The sequence below is a fragment of the Carassius gibelio genome, chromosome A15 (genome assembly GCF_023724105.1).
Source record: "Carassius gibelio isolate Cgi1373 ecotype wild population from Czech Republic chromosome A15, carGib1.2-hapl.c, whole genome shotgun sequence".
Lineage (NCBI taxonomy): Eukaryota > Metazoa > Chordata > Actinopteri > Cypriniformes > Cyprinidae > Carassius > Carassius gibelio.
Window position 1 is genome coordinate 7,273,190 of NC_068385.1, and position 17,045 is coordinate 7,290,234.

At 37.8% G+C, this 17,045-nt stretch overlaps 3 protein-coding genes across 3 annotated transcripts; all 3 read left to right on the plus strand.

Annotated features, from left to right (window-relative positions):
• Positions 1-1,196: 1,196 nt before the first annotated feature.
• On the plus strand, positions 1,197-2,341 carry LOC128029055 (claudin-8-like). Its single transcript, XM_052616528.1, has one exon. It carries the CDS (start codon positions 1,364-1,366, stop codon positions 2,045-2,047), a length of 684 nt encoding a protein of 227 aa, XP_052472488.1. The 5' UTR covers positions 1,197-1,363; the 3' UTR covers positions 2,048-2,341.
• Positions 2,342-6,080: 3,739 nt separating this feature from the next.
• Positions 6,081-7,417, plus strand: LOC128029048 (claudin-8-like). The gene has a single exon (XM_052616518.1). The coding sequence runs from the start codon at positions 6,148-6,150 to the stop codon at positions 7,024-7,026; it is 879 nt and encodes a 292-aa protein (XP_052472478.1). The 5' UTR covers positions 6,081-6,147; the 3' UTR covers positions 7,027-7,417.
• Positions 7,418-8,148: 731 nt separating this feature from the next.
• Positions 8,149-10,705, plus strand: LOC128029046 (claudin-4-like). The gene has a single exon (XM_052616516.1). The coding sequence runs from the start codon at positions 8,743-8,745 to the stop codon at positions 9,874-9,876; it is 1,134 nt and encodes a 377-aa protein (XP_052472476.1). The 5' UTR covers positions 8,149-8,742; the 3' UTR covers positions 9,877-10,705.
• The last annotated feature ends 6,340 nt before the right edge of the window (positions 10,706-17,045 follow it).

The following is a 17,045-nucleotide window of genomic DNA, read 5'->3' on the forward strand; positions in this document are numbered from 1 at the left end:
AACTGCTTCATAGCTCACTGTGTTTTACATGAACATTAGTGACATATTAGCTCAGGCGAGACAGAAATGTGCTCTCTGTGAGAACATACTCCATCTAATACATCTTCATCTCAATCCTCCCAAGGAGTCAAAATGAAACATTATTCAAATTCAATGCATTCAAAAATAAAATACCAGATTATAGTTATAAAAAACTATTCTATTATTTAGTAGCTGTTGTTTGTAAATCTCACATATGTCTTTGCCCCTCTTTAACACGCTTATATATATATATATATAGTTTTGTTTGTGAAATTGGATTATGCAGTACATGCACAACAGTGACACAGCTTCATCCATCAGTGAAAACAGCATCTGTCACAAAAGCATTCTGTTCCTCATATTTTCACTTTTATGGCTTAATGCATGGCTTATTTGACGTGTTGAAACGGTTTCGAGGCAAATAACCTCTAGTCATCCTATAAAAAGTTCTGATTAGTCTGATTAGTACAAATATTTGTACTTACAATTTTCTATCTGATCAAATATTTTAGACCTTGGCATAACTAGAAAAATATATATATTTAGGAAACACTTAAATATTTTCATCAGGTGAAAATTTCAAACCTTCAGGTATAATGCATTATAAAGGTATTCATAATATACATCATAATGCATTATATCTTTTCATAACCAATGTTTAAATGTATTATAATATTTGCCTTGTTCCATCTAAAGTCAGTTGTTTGTTAGGTGTTTTAATGAAATATACACTTTCTAAAGTTGTATAAGTGGATAGATAAATACTATTATAAATGTGTATTATAAATGTGGTGCATTATACAGTGCATTATACGGCATAATTAATGCATTAAAGTTGGTTTTGTCAAGTGAAGTGTTACCGGTGATTTTTATAAATTCTCCAGGTCTAGAAATCACACTTTTAAAATTCCCTCATTCAATCATCCGAATTTTAAAAGAAACACTTAAAATCTAACCACTTCCAAATTTAAAATTTTGAAAATACTGATCTTGTTTTATTTTATTTTAAATAATATTTTAAATTATTAAAAATTATTTTTAGTTTTTTATTCACTTAAAATAATGCAAATAATTTAATTTTATGTTTAAAATAATTGTATTTTTTATTTTAAATTATTTTATTTTGAATTATTTAATAGTCACATTGCGTGTCACTGGCTTGGAGCCGGTTGTGTTTTTAACCAGCAAGAGCAGTCTTGGCCCTGCTTTAAACACAAAACTGTGAGAAACCAGTGTTACCACATAGCACTGATGGACTAAACCCCTCCTGTCTCATTCCTGTCTGATAACCCGTGCACATTTACACTGTTTCACACCACTTCTGCTCTCGGCGGCTGCCGTCATGAGGGCTAAGCTGGAGATCCTGGCTCTGGTTCTGGGCACCATCGGTCTGGTGGGGACCATCGCGGTGACAGCCATGCCCATGTGGAAGGTGACGGCGTACATCGGGCCTAACATCATCGTGATGGAGACGCTGTGGGAGGGGTTATGGATGGCCTGTATACGCCAGGCGGACATCAGCATGCAATGCAAAGTCTACGACTCTCTGCTCATCCTGCCGGCGGACATCCAGGCGGCCCGCGGGCTCATGTGCGCCTCCATCACTCTCGCCGTCCTGGCCGTCCTGGTGTCCGTCTGCGGGATGAGAGGCACAGACTGCTGCCATGATGACTCCAGGGGCAAGAACGTGGTCCTGCTGGTGGGCGGGTGTCTGTTTGTGGTCTCCAGCCTCACTACTCTTCTTCCCGTCAGCTGGTCGACTCACTCCATCGTCCGAGACTTTTACAACCCCTTGGTGTTGGAGTCGCTCAAGCGGGAGATCGGACAGGCGCTGTATGTGGGCTTCGCCACGTTCCTGTTCCTCCTGGTGGCAGGGGTGATACTGATGTGCCGCTTCAGCAACCGTCAGAGGAAGGACGAGGAGGAGGACGAGCCATACATCCTGGTGGAGAGGGACAAGGCGGGAGTGAGCGTGTTGAAACGGACGCCCTCTTCTGACTCGTACCGGACGAGTCAATACGTCTGACTCACTCTAACTACTTCTCTTTAGTTTTATTTGATGCCAAAAGAATCCGTGTGTTGAATCCTAGTTATTTCGATTAAATGTTCCTCACTAACTAACTATTTAAAGAGTCTTATGATATGATTGTATGTTATTTTTTCAAACATTCTGGGTTGCAGTTTTGTTCTTGTTAGGGGAAACTGAAATTTAGTTGTGCATCCACAAACATATATAGCTATATACTGTATATTTTCAATTTTAAATGTTATATTCAAGATTAGTAAATAATTAATTAGATTAAACAAGCTGTTATTGTAATATTTAAAATATATTAAAAAGTTAATTACATTTGTAATTTTGTTAGTCAAATATTGTATTTATTTACTTATAATTAAATGCATTAGTATTTAATATAATATTAACTGATTTATTGTAGTTCTGTCCTTGTATGGAAAACTTATAAAACTATTCATATCTGAATTATTAAATTATGAATTCCACTAAACAAACTGTCATGTTAATTTTTAAAAAGGAATTTTTTAAAAATGTGTTATTACTTATATTTATAAATAAATATTGTACAATTAAATATTATAGTAATTGATTTATTTTAGTTCTTTGTTTGTAGGAAAATGACAACATTAACTTGTGCATCTAGAATAGGATTTAACTTTTTACTTTTTTGCTGTTAATGATAAAATATATTATGTACTGTATGTGGTAATACATTTTGCACTATTAAAATTTATAGTACTTATATTATATAAGTAATATTGCAATTGTAATATTAAATATTACAGTTGACATTAAGTATAAAAAGATAATTAAAATCACTAATGTTAATGCTTAAGTAAAGTAAGAACACCGGTTTATATTTTCAAGAGGATTGAAGCATAACTCTTTAAATTCAGCATGCTACAGCTTTTATTTTTAAAACAGCTGGACGAGAAAGCATCCCTAAAAATTGTGACATGATGTCTGCATTTGCTGATTTTTATCTGCCATACAAGCCAGACATTTGAGAAACACCCACATGCATTCATTTACTGTAAGTGAAACTAAATGTAAACCTCATTCTATGGAGACTGTGTGAGTGTGTGTGTCTGTCTGTGTGTGTGTGTGTGTGTGTGTGTGTGTGTGTGTGTGTGTGCTGTGATACCTGTAACACACCTGACCTCCCACTGATATAAAGCAGCTGAAGGAAACTGCAGTAGATCAGGGACTTCATGGGCAATTCAAGTTTCCTCAAGGAACATCTTGAGACAAAAAAAAAAACAGTTTGATAACAATAGAAAAGGAAAATCAGTCCATACTCCTAGTGTTAATTTGCAGGTTGTGTCAAAATATAGTTAATTGTTAAATGTAATCATTTTCTTCCAAATACGATAATTTTGAACTTCTGGTACGATAGGCTACTTGGACATTTCCAATCTGGCAACACTGTCTGTTGATGTTGGGCCCGGAGAGGGAGAAACATCCTCATCAGGTGTAAAGCTATAAAGGCCTTGTGTCTGGCTGTCCATCAAGCCAAGGTTTTTTGCTAAAAAAAAAAAAATTAAGAAAGGAGCTCTGCAACATATTGCTAGCTAGCAATGTGCAATCAAAAATTATCTGTTTATATCACAGACTGCTGGGGTCACAGTCAGCTGCTGTTTTCTGATTGGTTGGCAGTCCGAATGTCAGCAGATATATTTAAACAAAAATCATTTAAAATGTATATTACATTTTAACATTTTTAGCATTATTGCATCATATATTGGATTCTTATTTCTGTGCCCCTGAGAGTATGATTTAGAATGTTCAGTGACGTCACAGAACTGCCAGATTCAAACAGCTTTCGCGCGTTGGCTGGCACTGAGCCAGAGACGGACTTGTCATAAATCACAATTAATATGCAGTGTTTTCAACCACATAATGTTTATTTTAGGTTTCATACATTTAAATATACATAATCACTAGTAAAACAATACTTTGGTAGTTTGTAAAATACACACTGATGTCTATGGTAGCAGCAAAAACTATCTTATAAAATGTAATTTGCCGACGTGTTCTAGTCATATATCAGACACACATAGCAAACTTTGGGGCACCAAAGGGCAAAGGGGCAGGTGCTCAATTCTAAGTAAACAACAATAGCCCAAGTTTAGTAAACTTTTTATTGAGACTATAAAAAATAATTCTGCATCTATTTTTAGGTGTGCCAGCTGCCACCCTGGCACACCCGTGGCTACGCCACTGTGATGGATGAAAAGTTTAGAGCCCTACTGATGATTAAGTCTGGAGGGTGTCCAGTGTGGGCCCATGTACATGCTGAATCGACAGGTAAAAAAAAGCCTCAAGTCAAAATATTAATTTATCACCAATGAACTGTTTGACAAACACTTACTGCTTCAATGTCCAGATCTGACTTTAAAAAAAAAATCTCAAACATGCTACGATCTGAATCAACCGAGTCGCGAACAGGCTCCGAAGTGCCGATCTGAATCAACCGAGTCGCGAACAGGCTCCGAAGTGCCGATCTGAATCAACCGAGTCGCGAACAGGCTCCGAAGTGCCGATCTGAATCAACCGAGTCGCGAACATGCTCCGAAGTCCCGATCTGAATCAACCGAGTCGCGAACAGGCTCCGAAGTCCCGATCTGAATCAACCGAGTCGCGAACATGCTCCGAAGTGCCGATCTGAATCAACCGAGTCGCGAACAGGCTCCGAAGTGCCGATCTGAATCAACCGAGTCGCGAACAGGCTCCGAAGTGCCGATCTGAATCAACCGAGTCGCGAACAGGCTCCAAAGTGCCGATCTGAATCAACCGAGTCGCGAACAGGCTCCGAAGTGCCGATCTGAATAAACCGAGTCGCGAACAGGCTCCGAAGTCCTGATCTGAATCAACCGAGTCGCGAACAGGCTCCGAAGTGCCGATCTGAATCAACCGAGTCGCGAACATGCTCCGAAGTCCCGATCTGAATCAACCGAGTCGCGAACAGGCTCCGAAGTCCAGATCTGAATCAACCAAGTCGCGAAAAAAAAAAAAAAAAAAATTCTAAACAACAATAGCCCAAGTTTAGTAAAAAAATTTTATTGAGACTATAAAAAATAATTCTGCATCTATTTTTAGGTGTGCCAGCTGCCACTGTGGGTGGCAAAGGCACACCCTGGCACACCCCTGGCTATGCCACTGTCTCAGAGTTACAGAAAATATCCAAACAACATCTCAAACTGTACTTGGATTTGCCAAGATATGTGATAATGTGAGATCTCAATATGAACTCAAACATTTATCACAAAATTCTTCCAAAAGATGAAGCATTAAATTATCTGAGCTGCTATTCACAGTCATTTTATATGTGACGTACTGTTTCATTTGTATGTAATGTTTAATTTTAAGGAATTTTAAGAAAAACGTGACACAAAGCTAAACTTATATGAAATATTATTCAGAAATAATTTATTAATGAGCAGTAAAATTGAATGAAATTTTGCACTTTCTATATATTCTATACACACACAGTGCTGGACACCTTTTTGGTTTTATTGGGTTGGGTAAGTATGTTAATTTATTTAATTTATATTTACATGTGTGTGTAGTTAATAAAGGCAACAACAAAAATAATAATCATATTTTATTTTTGTATAATTAAATTTTGTATATTTATAATTATTATTCAAGCAATACATTTGTACCGAAGCATGTTATGAAATTTCATAAGTCGTATTTGTGACTAACATTTTAGTTTGATTAAGTATACATTTTTATTTATGTTTATAACTTTTATATTATTATTGTTGTTGTATTTTGGTATTGACCTTGAAAAGGTCTACTTCATGCTTCCATTCTGTTCTGAAGAAGAATATATTTATATTTATAAGGCATCTAATGGTAGAGTTGGATAATGACAGCCGTTTGTTTTACCATTTCAAGTATCGCCATTTTCCTTTGCACTGTTTATCAGATTCTCCAGGAGCAGGTGAACCAGTCTGTTCACATAGCATCATTAACATTTTTTCTTGTCTGTAAATACTTGTCATCTGGATCTTCCGGTCTCATTTGAGAAACACCAGAGTGAAGGAGAGCAGTGTAACATCTGCGTCTGATCCTTTGTCGTTTTGTCCTGGCACTCAACCATCATGTCTTACGCCGGGTCTTACACGGCCAAACCCTACGCGGATAAGTCCTACGTGGGCAGCGTGTACACGGGATATCCAGATGAGAAATCTGTGAAAGACATGTACGAGGAGCAGCTGAAGCACGAGAAGAGAAAGAGACGGGAATCTATGTGTTGCGAGGTGGTTGCTCTGGTCATCGGCTTCGTCGGGTTGATCGGGGTCGCGTCCGTCACAGGCCTCCCGATGTGGAAGGTCACGGCCTTCATCCAGGAGAACATCATCGTGATGGAGACGCGCTGGGAGGGACTGTGGATGAACTGCTACCGGCAAGCCAACATCCGAATGCAATGCAAAGTCTACGATTCTCTGCTGTACCTCCCGGCCGACCTCCAGGCTGCCAGGGGTCTCATGTGCGCCTCGGTCGCTTTGAGCGCCTTCGCCTGCATCGTGTCGTCCGTGGGCATGCGCTGCACCCGTCTGGTAGACTCCCGTCCCAGAACCAAGCACATTGTTTTGGTGAGCGGAGGGTGTTTGTTTTTGGCTGGCTGCTTGACCACCATCATTCCCGTGTCGTGGACGGCTCACATGATCATCCGGGACTTCTACAACCCGTTGTTAATCGACGCCCAACGGAGAGAGCTCGGGGAGGCCTTGTACATCGGATGGGTCACTTCGGCTTTGCTCTTCACCGCTGGGGTGATCCTGCTTTGTCGACATGCACCACGCACCCAGGACAAAGAAGACTTGGCTCAGGTTCTGTATCGGGCCGGATCGGCTCCGTATAATTACTCTTACAGACCTGGATATGGATCCCAGCCTGCGTACGGATACCAGCCTGCCAATAACTATCAGCCAAACTATTCTTCTGTCCCGTCGGTTTATAACCCTCCCAGATACTGAGACACACTGTGAGTGCTGTGCTTTTCCACTTCTATAGAGACTCAAATAAAAAAAATGAGTTGGGAGCGATCAGCATCAAGATTCAGAGGAAAGCAGGACTGACGGATCCTCAGTTGATTATATGACTGTAAATGTGAATATTAGTTTTTACATGCTTGATTTGAATGTGTTTCCTCCTCGTATATATTATAAAACACTGTTTGTAATTTGCACAGATATAATATGCAATATACTGAAATTTAAAAACACCAACACATTAAAACAGCGCATTTAACTGTGGATCCGTGACTTAATGTTGACTCTGTGATATGATTGTGTTTGTTTTTCACATTTTTCCATTTTCAAAGCACTGTTTTGACTTGAATTGTATTAAATAAATGTGTAAAAAGAAGTGTGGATGTACGTGTTCCTGGTCTGTAGTCTCAAGATAGTCCCTTCCTGGAATCTACAATCATATTTAGTTGTTTTTTGGTCCAGTGATTGCGACACTGGTCAAACCAGTTGAGTGCTGTTCCAGTGTGTGTTAAAACGTCACACCCCTCATGCAAATTAACCAGCAGACGTGAGCAACACTGACTGTGTGTTTGAGACCAAAAGAGACGTGTACATGTGATCTAAGATAATGATGTAATAAAATAAAAAACAATATGATCCAAATTCTAATTTCATCATGAAAATGAACTATATACTAGAAGTTTATGTTCACAGTTACTATCAGCCATCTTATAGAGAACAGACAATTGATTTTTACACTGTCTGAGCAGTGCTAAATAGTAAAAAGTTTGCTAGGGTGTTGCTATTTAATTTCTAAGATGTTGTGAGTAGTGGTATTTATGATGTTGCTATGTGCTCACTAGGATGTTCTGCATAGGAACTGAAGAGCAAGATGCTAAATACTCAACATTCTAAAATCCTATCAGAACCCTAGCAACCATACAGCAACATTCTACAAACCACTCACAACCCCTTAGCAACCATACAGCAACATGCTAAAAATCCCTCAGCATTAAATGGAACTACAAAAATGCTTTACTGTGAAAAGGTGCTATGCATCTGATAAGGGCTTCTAAATGTTTTTTTTTTGTTGTTGTTTTGTTTTTTAAGAAGTTATTGTGCAGTTGCCTATATTCTGAGTGGTACTGTTGCTACAGTATGTGGTTTAGTTCTGGGATTCCCATAGAAAACCACATAGCTACAGTACTTGCAAACAACCACTCAAATGGAATTGTAAAAATAACAAAATCTCTAGCGGTGCAGAAATGACACGCTTTACCTTCAACTAAATGAAAAACATCAATGTTAAGCCATCAGCTGACTTTACAGGAGTTTTTCTGAACATATCAGACAGCAGTTTAATGAGCCACAACCCCAGTGGAGTTAAACATTGACAGCAGTCCGGAGTTGTTGTGTGTCTGAGTGTATCAGTAACCCCTTCAGCTGTGTTTCCTCACTTAACAGGATCCCTGACAGAAATCCAAGCCTGCTGAGCAAACATCAACACAGCTACGAGCTCCTCCTCCTTCTCTAGTGACACAAAACCAGACACAAAGCCTCGCCGGGGGGATTGATTTCATAGGAACCAGCCCTGGAGTTCCCTCCCTCTCCTGAGCGAGAGGGCGGAGCCTGGGAACAGGTGAACACCTATCAGCTCCCATTCCAGCGGGATGCCAAACCTCACAGTCAAAACCAGTCCTCACTCTTCAGGCTCCTGGAATCATGGCGAACGGCGCGCTGGAGATCGTGGGAATGTGTGTGAGCCTGATCGGCTTCGTCGGGGTGGCGGCCAGCACCGGGATGCCGATGTGGCGTGTGACGGCATTCATCGGGGAGAACATCATCGTGATGGAGACCCGGTTCGAGGGCTTGTGGATGAACTGCTACCGGCAGGCCAGCATCCGGATGCAGTGTAAGGTGTACGACTCTTTGCTGGCTCTGTCCCCTGACCTCCAGGCTGCTCGGGGGCTCATGTGCTGCTCCGTGGCATTGACTGGGCTGGGTTTACTAATTGCCATCGCTGGGATGCAGTGCACGGCATGCATCCAAGGAAACGACCGGGCCAAGCGGATGGTTCTGATCATCTCTGGATGCATGATCCTATTGGGCTGCTTCTGCTGCCTCATCCCTGTCTCCTGGACCGGACATGTCATCATCCAGGACTTCTACAACCCGTTGCTCATCGATGCCCAGCGTAGAGAACTCGGGGAAGCGTTGTACATCGGTTGGGTGTCTTCTGCTTTCTTATTCGCTGGCGGGTGCATATTCACCTGCTGTAGTGGCTCCCTAGACGAGGGCCCGGATCCCAGGTACAAGTACACCAGGAACGCACCCATGGCTTATCAGCCACAGCCCGTGACCTATCACCCCCAACCGCACTTGGTGTACAGCCACCCGTCCGGGCCACCGTCATTCATAGAGCAGTCATACCAGCCTTCCAGACAGCAGTCATTCATTCATCCGTCCAGACAGCAGTCATTCATTGATCCGTCCAGACAGCAGTCATTCATTGATCCGTCCAGACAGCAGTCATTCATTCATCCGTCCAGACAGCAGTCATTCATTGATCCGTCCAGACAGCAGTCATTCATTCATCCGTCCAGACAGCAGTCATTCATTGATCCGTCCAGACAGCAGTCATTCATTCATCCGTCCAGACAGCAGTCATTCATTGATCCATCTAGACAGCAGTCATTCATTCATCCGTCCAGACAGCAGTCATTCGTGCAGCCGTCCAGACAGCAGTCATTCGTGCAGCCGTCCAGACAGCAGTCATTCATTGATCCGTCCAGACAGCAGTCATTCGTGCAGCCGTCCCGATATCCATCCACCCGCAGCGCCGTCGATTATATCTGAAATCCAGCTGGATGTTTCACTGGCCTGTGTATTTGTGTTTGTTTGTTTTTGTGTGTTAGAGAAAGATGGAAAGGATGGACTTCTAACCAAAAGGTTAAAAATATATATATTAGAACAAATTTTAATGTAAATTAGACCTAAAAAAGTAGTATTTTTTTTTTCAAATATCTAAATAGGATGGTAAAGAACTGACTTTTAAACAAAGCTTTTAAAAATAAAAATAAAATAAAAAAAACAAGGGGAAAAGACTATTTAAACATATCCTCTTTTTATCACCGTTTCATTCTTGGGAATGTTTTTGACAGAATTGTTATACCATTTGCACTGTAGCGTTTTAAATGTCTAAGTAAGAGAAGATGAGAAATAGAAAGGACAGACCTCTAACCAGAGGTTTGACAAATAGAAAAAAAGTTTTTTTTTTTAAATTAAACAGAAAACTTTTAATATAATTATTGTTACTACTTTGGTTTATTATTTTGTATTATTTAAGTAGGAGTATTTGTAGTATTAAGCAGCTATATATATATATATATATATATATATACCTATATATGTATAACGTTTTAAATTGCTACATTTTAACAGTTTTAAACATAGCATCTAGTTATGCATTTCATTTTTTTTCTTCCCCAGTTCATTCTTTGAAGTGTTTTTGACAACATTAAAATGTTGTTTCTACTTTGGCTTTATAAATATCTTAGTAGGATCAGATATGAGATGGAAAGGACAGACTTCTAACCAAAGAAAAAACAACACTGAAAAAACTGTAACATTTAAACAGTTTTAATGCAACAAAGTAAGTCATACATTTCATTTTTCCCCCCATTACATTTTTTTAGTTTTTATATATATATATATATATATATATATATATATATATATATATATATATATATATATATATATATATATATATATATATATATATATATATACACATTTAAATATGTAATTAAGAGAACATATTTTTGCTGTTTTATATGATTCATTTGTAAATACGGTTCATACCTCAGAACGTTATAAAGGATGCTACTTTACTAGTATTTTGTATTACTTGGAAGCTGTCTAAAATAGAAATTTGTTAAAAGTTATAATATTCAGATATAATGTTTTTATTAAATATCAATGATTTGAAATCAATAAACAAGATAAATATCCTTAATGATAAGATATTTACTATTCCTTCTCATATCTTTCTGCATTTACAGCTAGTTTTAAAAGATTGTGTTCTGATTTCTGCTGTCTATTTGCACAGTAATAGTTCTCAGAAGAAATCTGTTCATCTAAATGCTTCAGAGAATGTGTTTTCTCAAAAAAAATCATGAGGTTTGAGTTCCAGGCAGGTGCTGAATTTGGTGGTTTAATGCATTCGGGATCTCTGTGCCCTGTGGCTTCAGATAAACAGAAAGCCGCAGTGAAACGTAAGACACCTATTGTCTCGACACACCCAGAGAATGAGTCACACAGGAGCTGCGTGTCAGTATAATAGTGCTCCAACAGCACCAGGAAACAGATCAGAACTGACTGCTATTCTGATGAAAACTGAACAAGCGGCTGTAAACTTTTAACTGCGTACTCTCAGACAGACTGAGGTGTGAGACTTTTACTGGGATCTATGTTATAATCATTTTGGTTTTGTTTTTGTCAGAAATATGACACACTGAAAGTATAAAAATATTAGTAGAATATTTATAATAAAAGACCATGGGATAAAAACAATAAAAATAATAATGTTTAAATAAATGTTTTTCTAACACAGCATTGGTGAACTTTGCTGTGATGCATTTTAAGGAATCATCATCAAATGTTTTTTTTAGTATTGTTTATTGTATTGTTTTAAAAAAACTTTTTGACATTTTTTAAAATTCTATTTAGCTTACATTTATTTTTATATCTGCTTTAACGTTAGTACTACTTCAGCTTAAACTCATATTATTTCAGTACAGTTCAGTTATTTAGAATAACTTTGTTATTAGTTTTACATGTTATATTTGTTTTATTCCAGCTTTATTTCAATTAACAAAAAATATGTGTAATGGTTTTAGTTAATATTAACAATGTTGTCACAGGCTTAATTGTAAACTTAATGTACGCAGCAAGTTGTCTGATGAGATTCTTTTGGTGTCATCCTTCATGAAGAATGCAATCCTAGAATGCATTGTGCACAGGGGCGGATCTACTGGGGTGGCATAGGGTGGCAAATGCCCCTGCTGCCACCCCAGTTGGCAGTAACGAATTGAAGGTAATGGCCAATTTGAAAATGTAATCTTTCAATCAATCTTTCGTGATTCGTGATCCCGCTCCGAACTCCCGAACTGATTCAAATGATTTGCGATCCCCAAACTGACTCAAATGATTCACGAACCCGCTCCGCTCTCGAATTGATTCAAATGATTCGCGATCCCGCTACGAACTCCCGAACTGATTCAAATGATTCGCGATCCCCAAACTGACTCAAATGATTCGCGATACCGCTTTGAACTCCCAAACTGACTCAAATGATTCGCGACCCCCATAACTGACTCAAATGATTCGAGATCCCGCTGAGAACTCCCGAACTGATTCAAATGATTCGCGATCCCCAAACTGACTCAAATAATTGGCGAACCTGCTTTGAACTCCCAAACTGAATCAAATGATTCGCGATCCCCATAACTGACTCAAATGATTCGCGATCCCGCTACAAACTCCCGAACTGATTCAAATGATTCGCGATCCCCATAACTGACTCAAATGATTCGCGAACCCGCTTTGAACTCCCAAACTGACTCAAATGATTCGCGATCCCGCTACGAACTCCCGAACTGATTCAAATGATTCGCAATCCCCTAACCGACTCAAATGATTCGCGAACCCGCTTTGAACTCCCGAACTGACTCAAATGATTCGTGAACCCGCTCCGAACTCCCGAACTGATTCAAATAATTCGCGATCCTGCTACGAACTCCCGAACTGACTCAAATGATTTGCGATCCCCATAACTGACTCAAATGATTCCCGATCCCGCTACGAACTCCCGAACTGATTCAAATTATTCGCAATCCCCAAACTCTAATAATTTACAAAGTATTAATATACTGTAATATTTTTGTTGTTGTTGTTGTTGTTGTTGCTATAAAAACAGACCTAAGCCATCAATAGCCTTTAAAATGGCTTAAAATGCATTATATAAAAAAATAATGAGGCAATAATGATTGGTTAATAACAACACTGTTAAAATACATAATGTAGGCAAATACAAAATAAACTATTTATGTACATGTTATTACAAATGCCATGTGATTGCTGCTGTTACACTTACAGGACAATCAAATCCTTGTTTAGGATACTGACCAAACATTTCATTCATATTCACTTAATCTTTCATTTTTGGCCACTTTTTTGATGACACAGGCTTTATAATTTCTTCAACAAAATACGTGCATATCACAACCCTTACAAAAATAAACCATGGTTTTATCATAGTAAAACTGCTTAGTTTCCTTTTGCATGATTTCTGAATGCTTGATACTATAAAATAAATTAGAGAATTTAGAGTCATAATAAAGTTATAGCCACAGGTAAATGTCGAGAGCTACAATTGTGATTTGTAAATAATACTATTTATTCATTGAGTTTTTTTATTTTATTACAAAAAATTGAGTTTTTTAGTTTTTCACCCCTATAAAAGGTGTTTTCTTCCATCATCATATTTGAGGAAGGGGGCACAACAATAAATCCTGCTTATGGGAACCCTTAAGGTGTTGTTATACACGTCTCTGGGAATGTGTGCTCTACTACACACACGCACGCACACACACACACACACACACACACACACACACACACACACACACACACTGAAGCACGCGTGGTGTTTTCAGTTCTTCACTATATTGATGCATGATATATGCTACACATTTACCATCAGTGCGCTATGAGAGAATTTCACCATTTCATTTGATAAAACTAATTGTGCCTATAATGTTTATTTATTAATTATTATTGTCAGCTAATAAAACCTATACTTCAGAGACCATATTCATATAACATCTAAGGCTAAATCTAGCTCTTGACTGGTTGAGTTATATGGTGGTTAAAACTAAACAGTAGAAAATCAGTCTCCCCATCTGTAAATGGCTGTTCAAATCTTGTTTCTTATAATAAATTGACATATTGATAACACTGAATCTTTTATAATGCTCTTAATTACATGTCGATGCATACTGTATGCATTAGTGAGTGTGAGGGGCTTATGGGGTATGGTCACTTATTCCTTATTATGAACTGTTTCAAATGCAAGACATTGATTGCATGAGATTAAGTTTGTAAATGATAGCCTGTGCCCTTTTGTAGTGTGCACATATACTATTTATCATCAAACTGTGATAACTGTGACTAAATTCAGTATATATATACGTCTACCATATGTTGTCACCCCTCAAAAATTCCTGCCCCCTTCTTGCCACCCTATCAATATTTCTCTAGATCCGCCTCTGAGAGGTGACATGCACAGTGTTGGCCTCTGTTCAAGTGGCCAATGCAAAGTACAATCTATGATCAACACCAGGCAGACGTGACCCAGACTATACATCTGAAGTCATTGGTACAGCTTTTGTGTTTTGGATAAAATGTACAGTATACATGATAAATTACAATAATGACAGTAAAAACAGAAAAAACTTATAGCAGCAACCAAATATAGTTAACAAAACTGTAGATTGCTGCCTAGTCATTGACTATCCACTCTATTTTTAACCTTGTCGAAAAAACAGCATATGCTGGTTAGGTGTGTTTTAAAGCTGGGATGCTGGTTTGAGCTGGTTTGAGATGGTCCTTTGCTGGTCTTAGGCTTGTCGGACCAGTTTAGGTGACTGACCAGCTAATCATCCTCAACCAATCAGAAGACAGCCATGTGATAGCTTTCACAAAGACAGTAAGTTTGTCATTATTTTTAAGTTGTATAATCACATAAACCACACTCTCTCTACACTGCTATGTGGACTGCTATCTACAGTAGGAACAACATGTACTACATTAACTCACCTGTGTTCTGCTAACAGACTCCAGACCTCTGGATTTGGACACTAAATTGCTGTCCAACAGGATTATCTGTGTTCGGAGTGGAGTCATTCATTTGAGGATAGTTTGCTGTCATCTGAGGAGATGTTCATCCAGGACAAGAGCTGAGCATTTACATAATTTAATGTAGATGAAAGAGTGTCTGTTAAAGGAATGCCAGCGGCACTAAGTGCAAATAGCAATTAGATACTATTTACATAAAGTGAAAATGACATATTTTCTTAGGGATGGATGATATTTACACTAAGTGCAAATACCCATAGAGACTATTTACACTAAATGTAGAGAGCAATAGATTATATTTACACTATGTTAAAATTGCAGGATTTTCAGCTATTTAAACTACTTATTGCAAATAGAAGCAATTATCTGCACCTCAGTATTATAAAAAATAGTACATTATAAAATCAGTATGCAGTAATAATGTATTGAGTGTACATTATAATTTTAATTCAAATTATTAAATGAAGCTACCTTGATTGAGACATTAAAGCCCTCCCTACACCTACCCTAACCTTATCCTGCTACTTTATTTTCATCTTATGTGATTATTGCCTTAATTTATATTGAAAATAAATGCCTTTATGATCTGATTTGAAAAGGGAGAAAAAAGTTTGGTAAACGGCGGATCTGAACCTGGGTCGATTACGTCAAAAAGAGGTCTGCTACACCATCATGAGGCTGACATTATCCTTTTTTCATTCAAAAGTATCACTTACACAATTAACAACAGTAATATTTTGTAATATTATTCCAATAGAAAATAACCATCATTTTAATTTATTGCTGTGATCAAAGAGTAATTTTCAACATCATTATTCTGGTCTTCAGAGTCACAAGATCCTTCAGAAATCATTCTCATATCATGAAATGTTTATGATTAATATCAGTGTTAACAACAGTTGTGCTGCTTCATACATTTCAAAGTTATTAGTTTTTACTGTAACTTTTGATCAATTTAATGCATCCATGCTAAAAAAAATGAATAAATGTGTTCATAGTCAAAATATGAATTTACAAATAAATCATTATGATATTAACAATATTTGCAATGCAATGGAATGTTTAGAAATAACAATAATAGATACTGTCCGGAACACTAAAGCAAATAGATACACAACCATGCATCTAAGAGCAAATGTTTTGAAGCATAAAAAGATTTTGCACAGTATTGTAAATCCCCAATATTTTTATAGGCTTTCATTATAGTAGATATTTATGCAGCTTTTCTCTTAAAAGTGTAAAACTGCCTAAATGCTGTTTGCATTTAAAAGCATTTGTCTGGTGCTATTAAAAATTTGACAGATTAAATGCAAATGCATCCTATGCCAAAGGCCTCCCAGGTGAATTGTGAAACTGAAAATGTTTGTTCCTCTTTAGGAAAGCTGATAACAAAAGCGTGAGGTCACTGAGGGTTGAAGGCAAGTGTGACCTGAGCATCATCGGTCTGATCAGCGCAGGAGTGATGAAGATTTTAGCATCTGTTGGGTAACTAGTGCTTTTCCGTTGGCCTCTGGAATTATATTTCTCTATCATCACATTTGTCCAAAATCAGGTTTTAATTTTATTAAATGCTCGCTCACCAGCTAACAAACCCATTTTAAACCACTTCCAGACATTTAACTATATAAGACAGCAGCCTTTGGTACAGACTCAGAGCAACAGTCCTTCCGTCCAATTTCAGCTACGCCTTTACGCTCTCTAGTGGTCAACATTCACCCTTCAGCATGCAGCCGCTGACCACAGCGAAAGACAGTCAGAGCGGTCAGAACCTGACTACTACGGCAAACTTTTGTCAACATTTTTCATTCCGAAGCCCCCTATTGTCAAAGACAATATTTTCACATTTTATAATAAATATTCCCTGCTTTGTTTCTATTTATTTTAAGGTAGTGGTAGTGTATTAAAATAATAAAATAAAATAATCATTGATAATTTTTATGTATATTGTATAATTACTGAAGGTTTAATAACTCTCTTCCTCTGGTTTTACACTTTTTATTACCAATTAATTAATATGACCTTTGCAATTTGTGATGATTTTTAATAGTTATTGATTTTTTAAAAACACAAAGAGTAATTTCTCAGCAATCTCTACCTATTAAAAT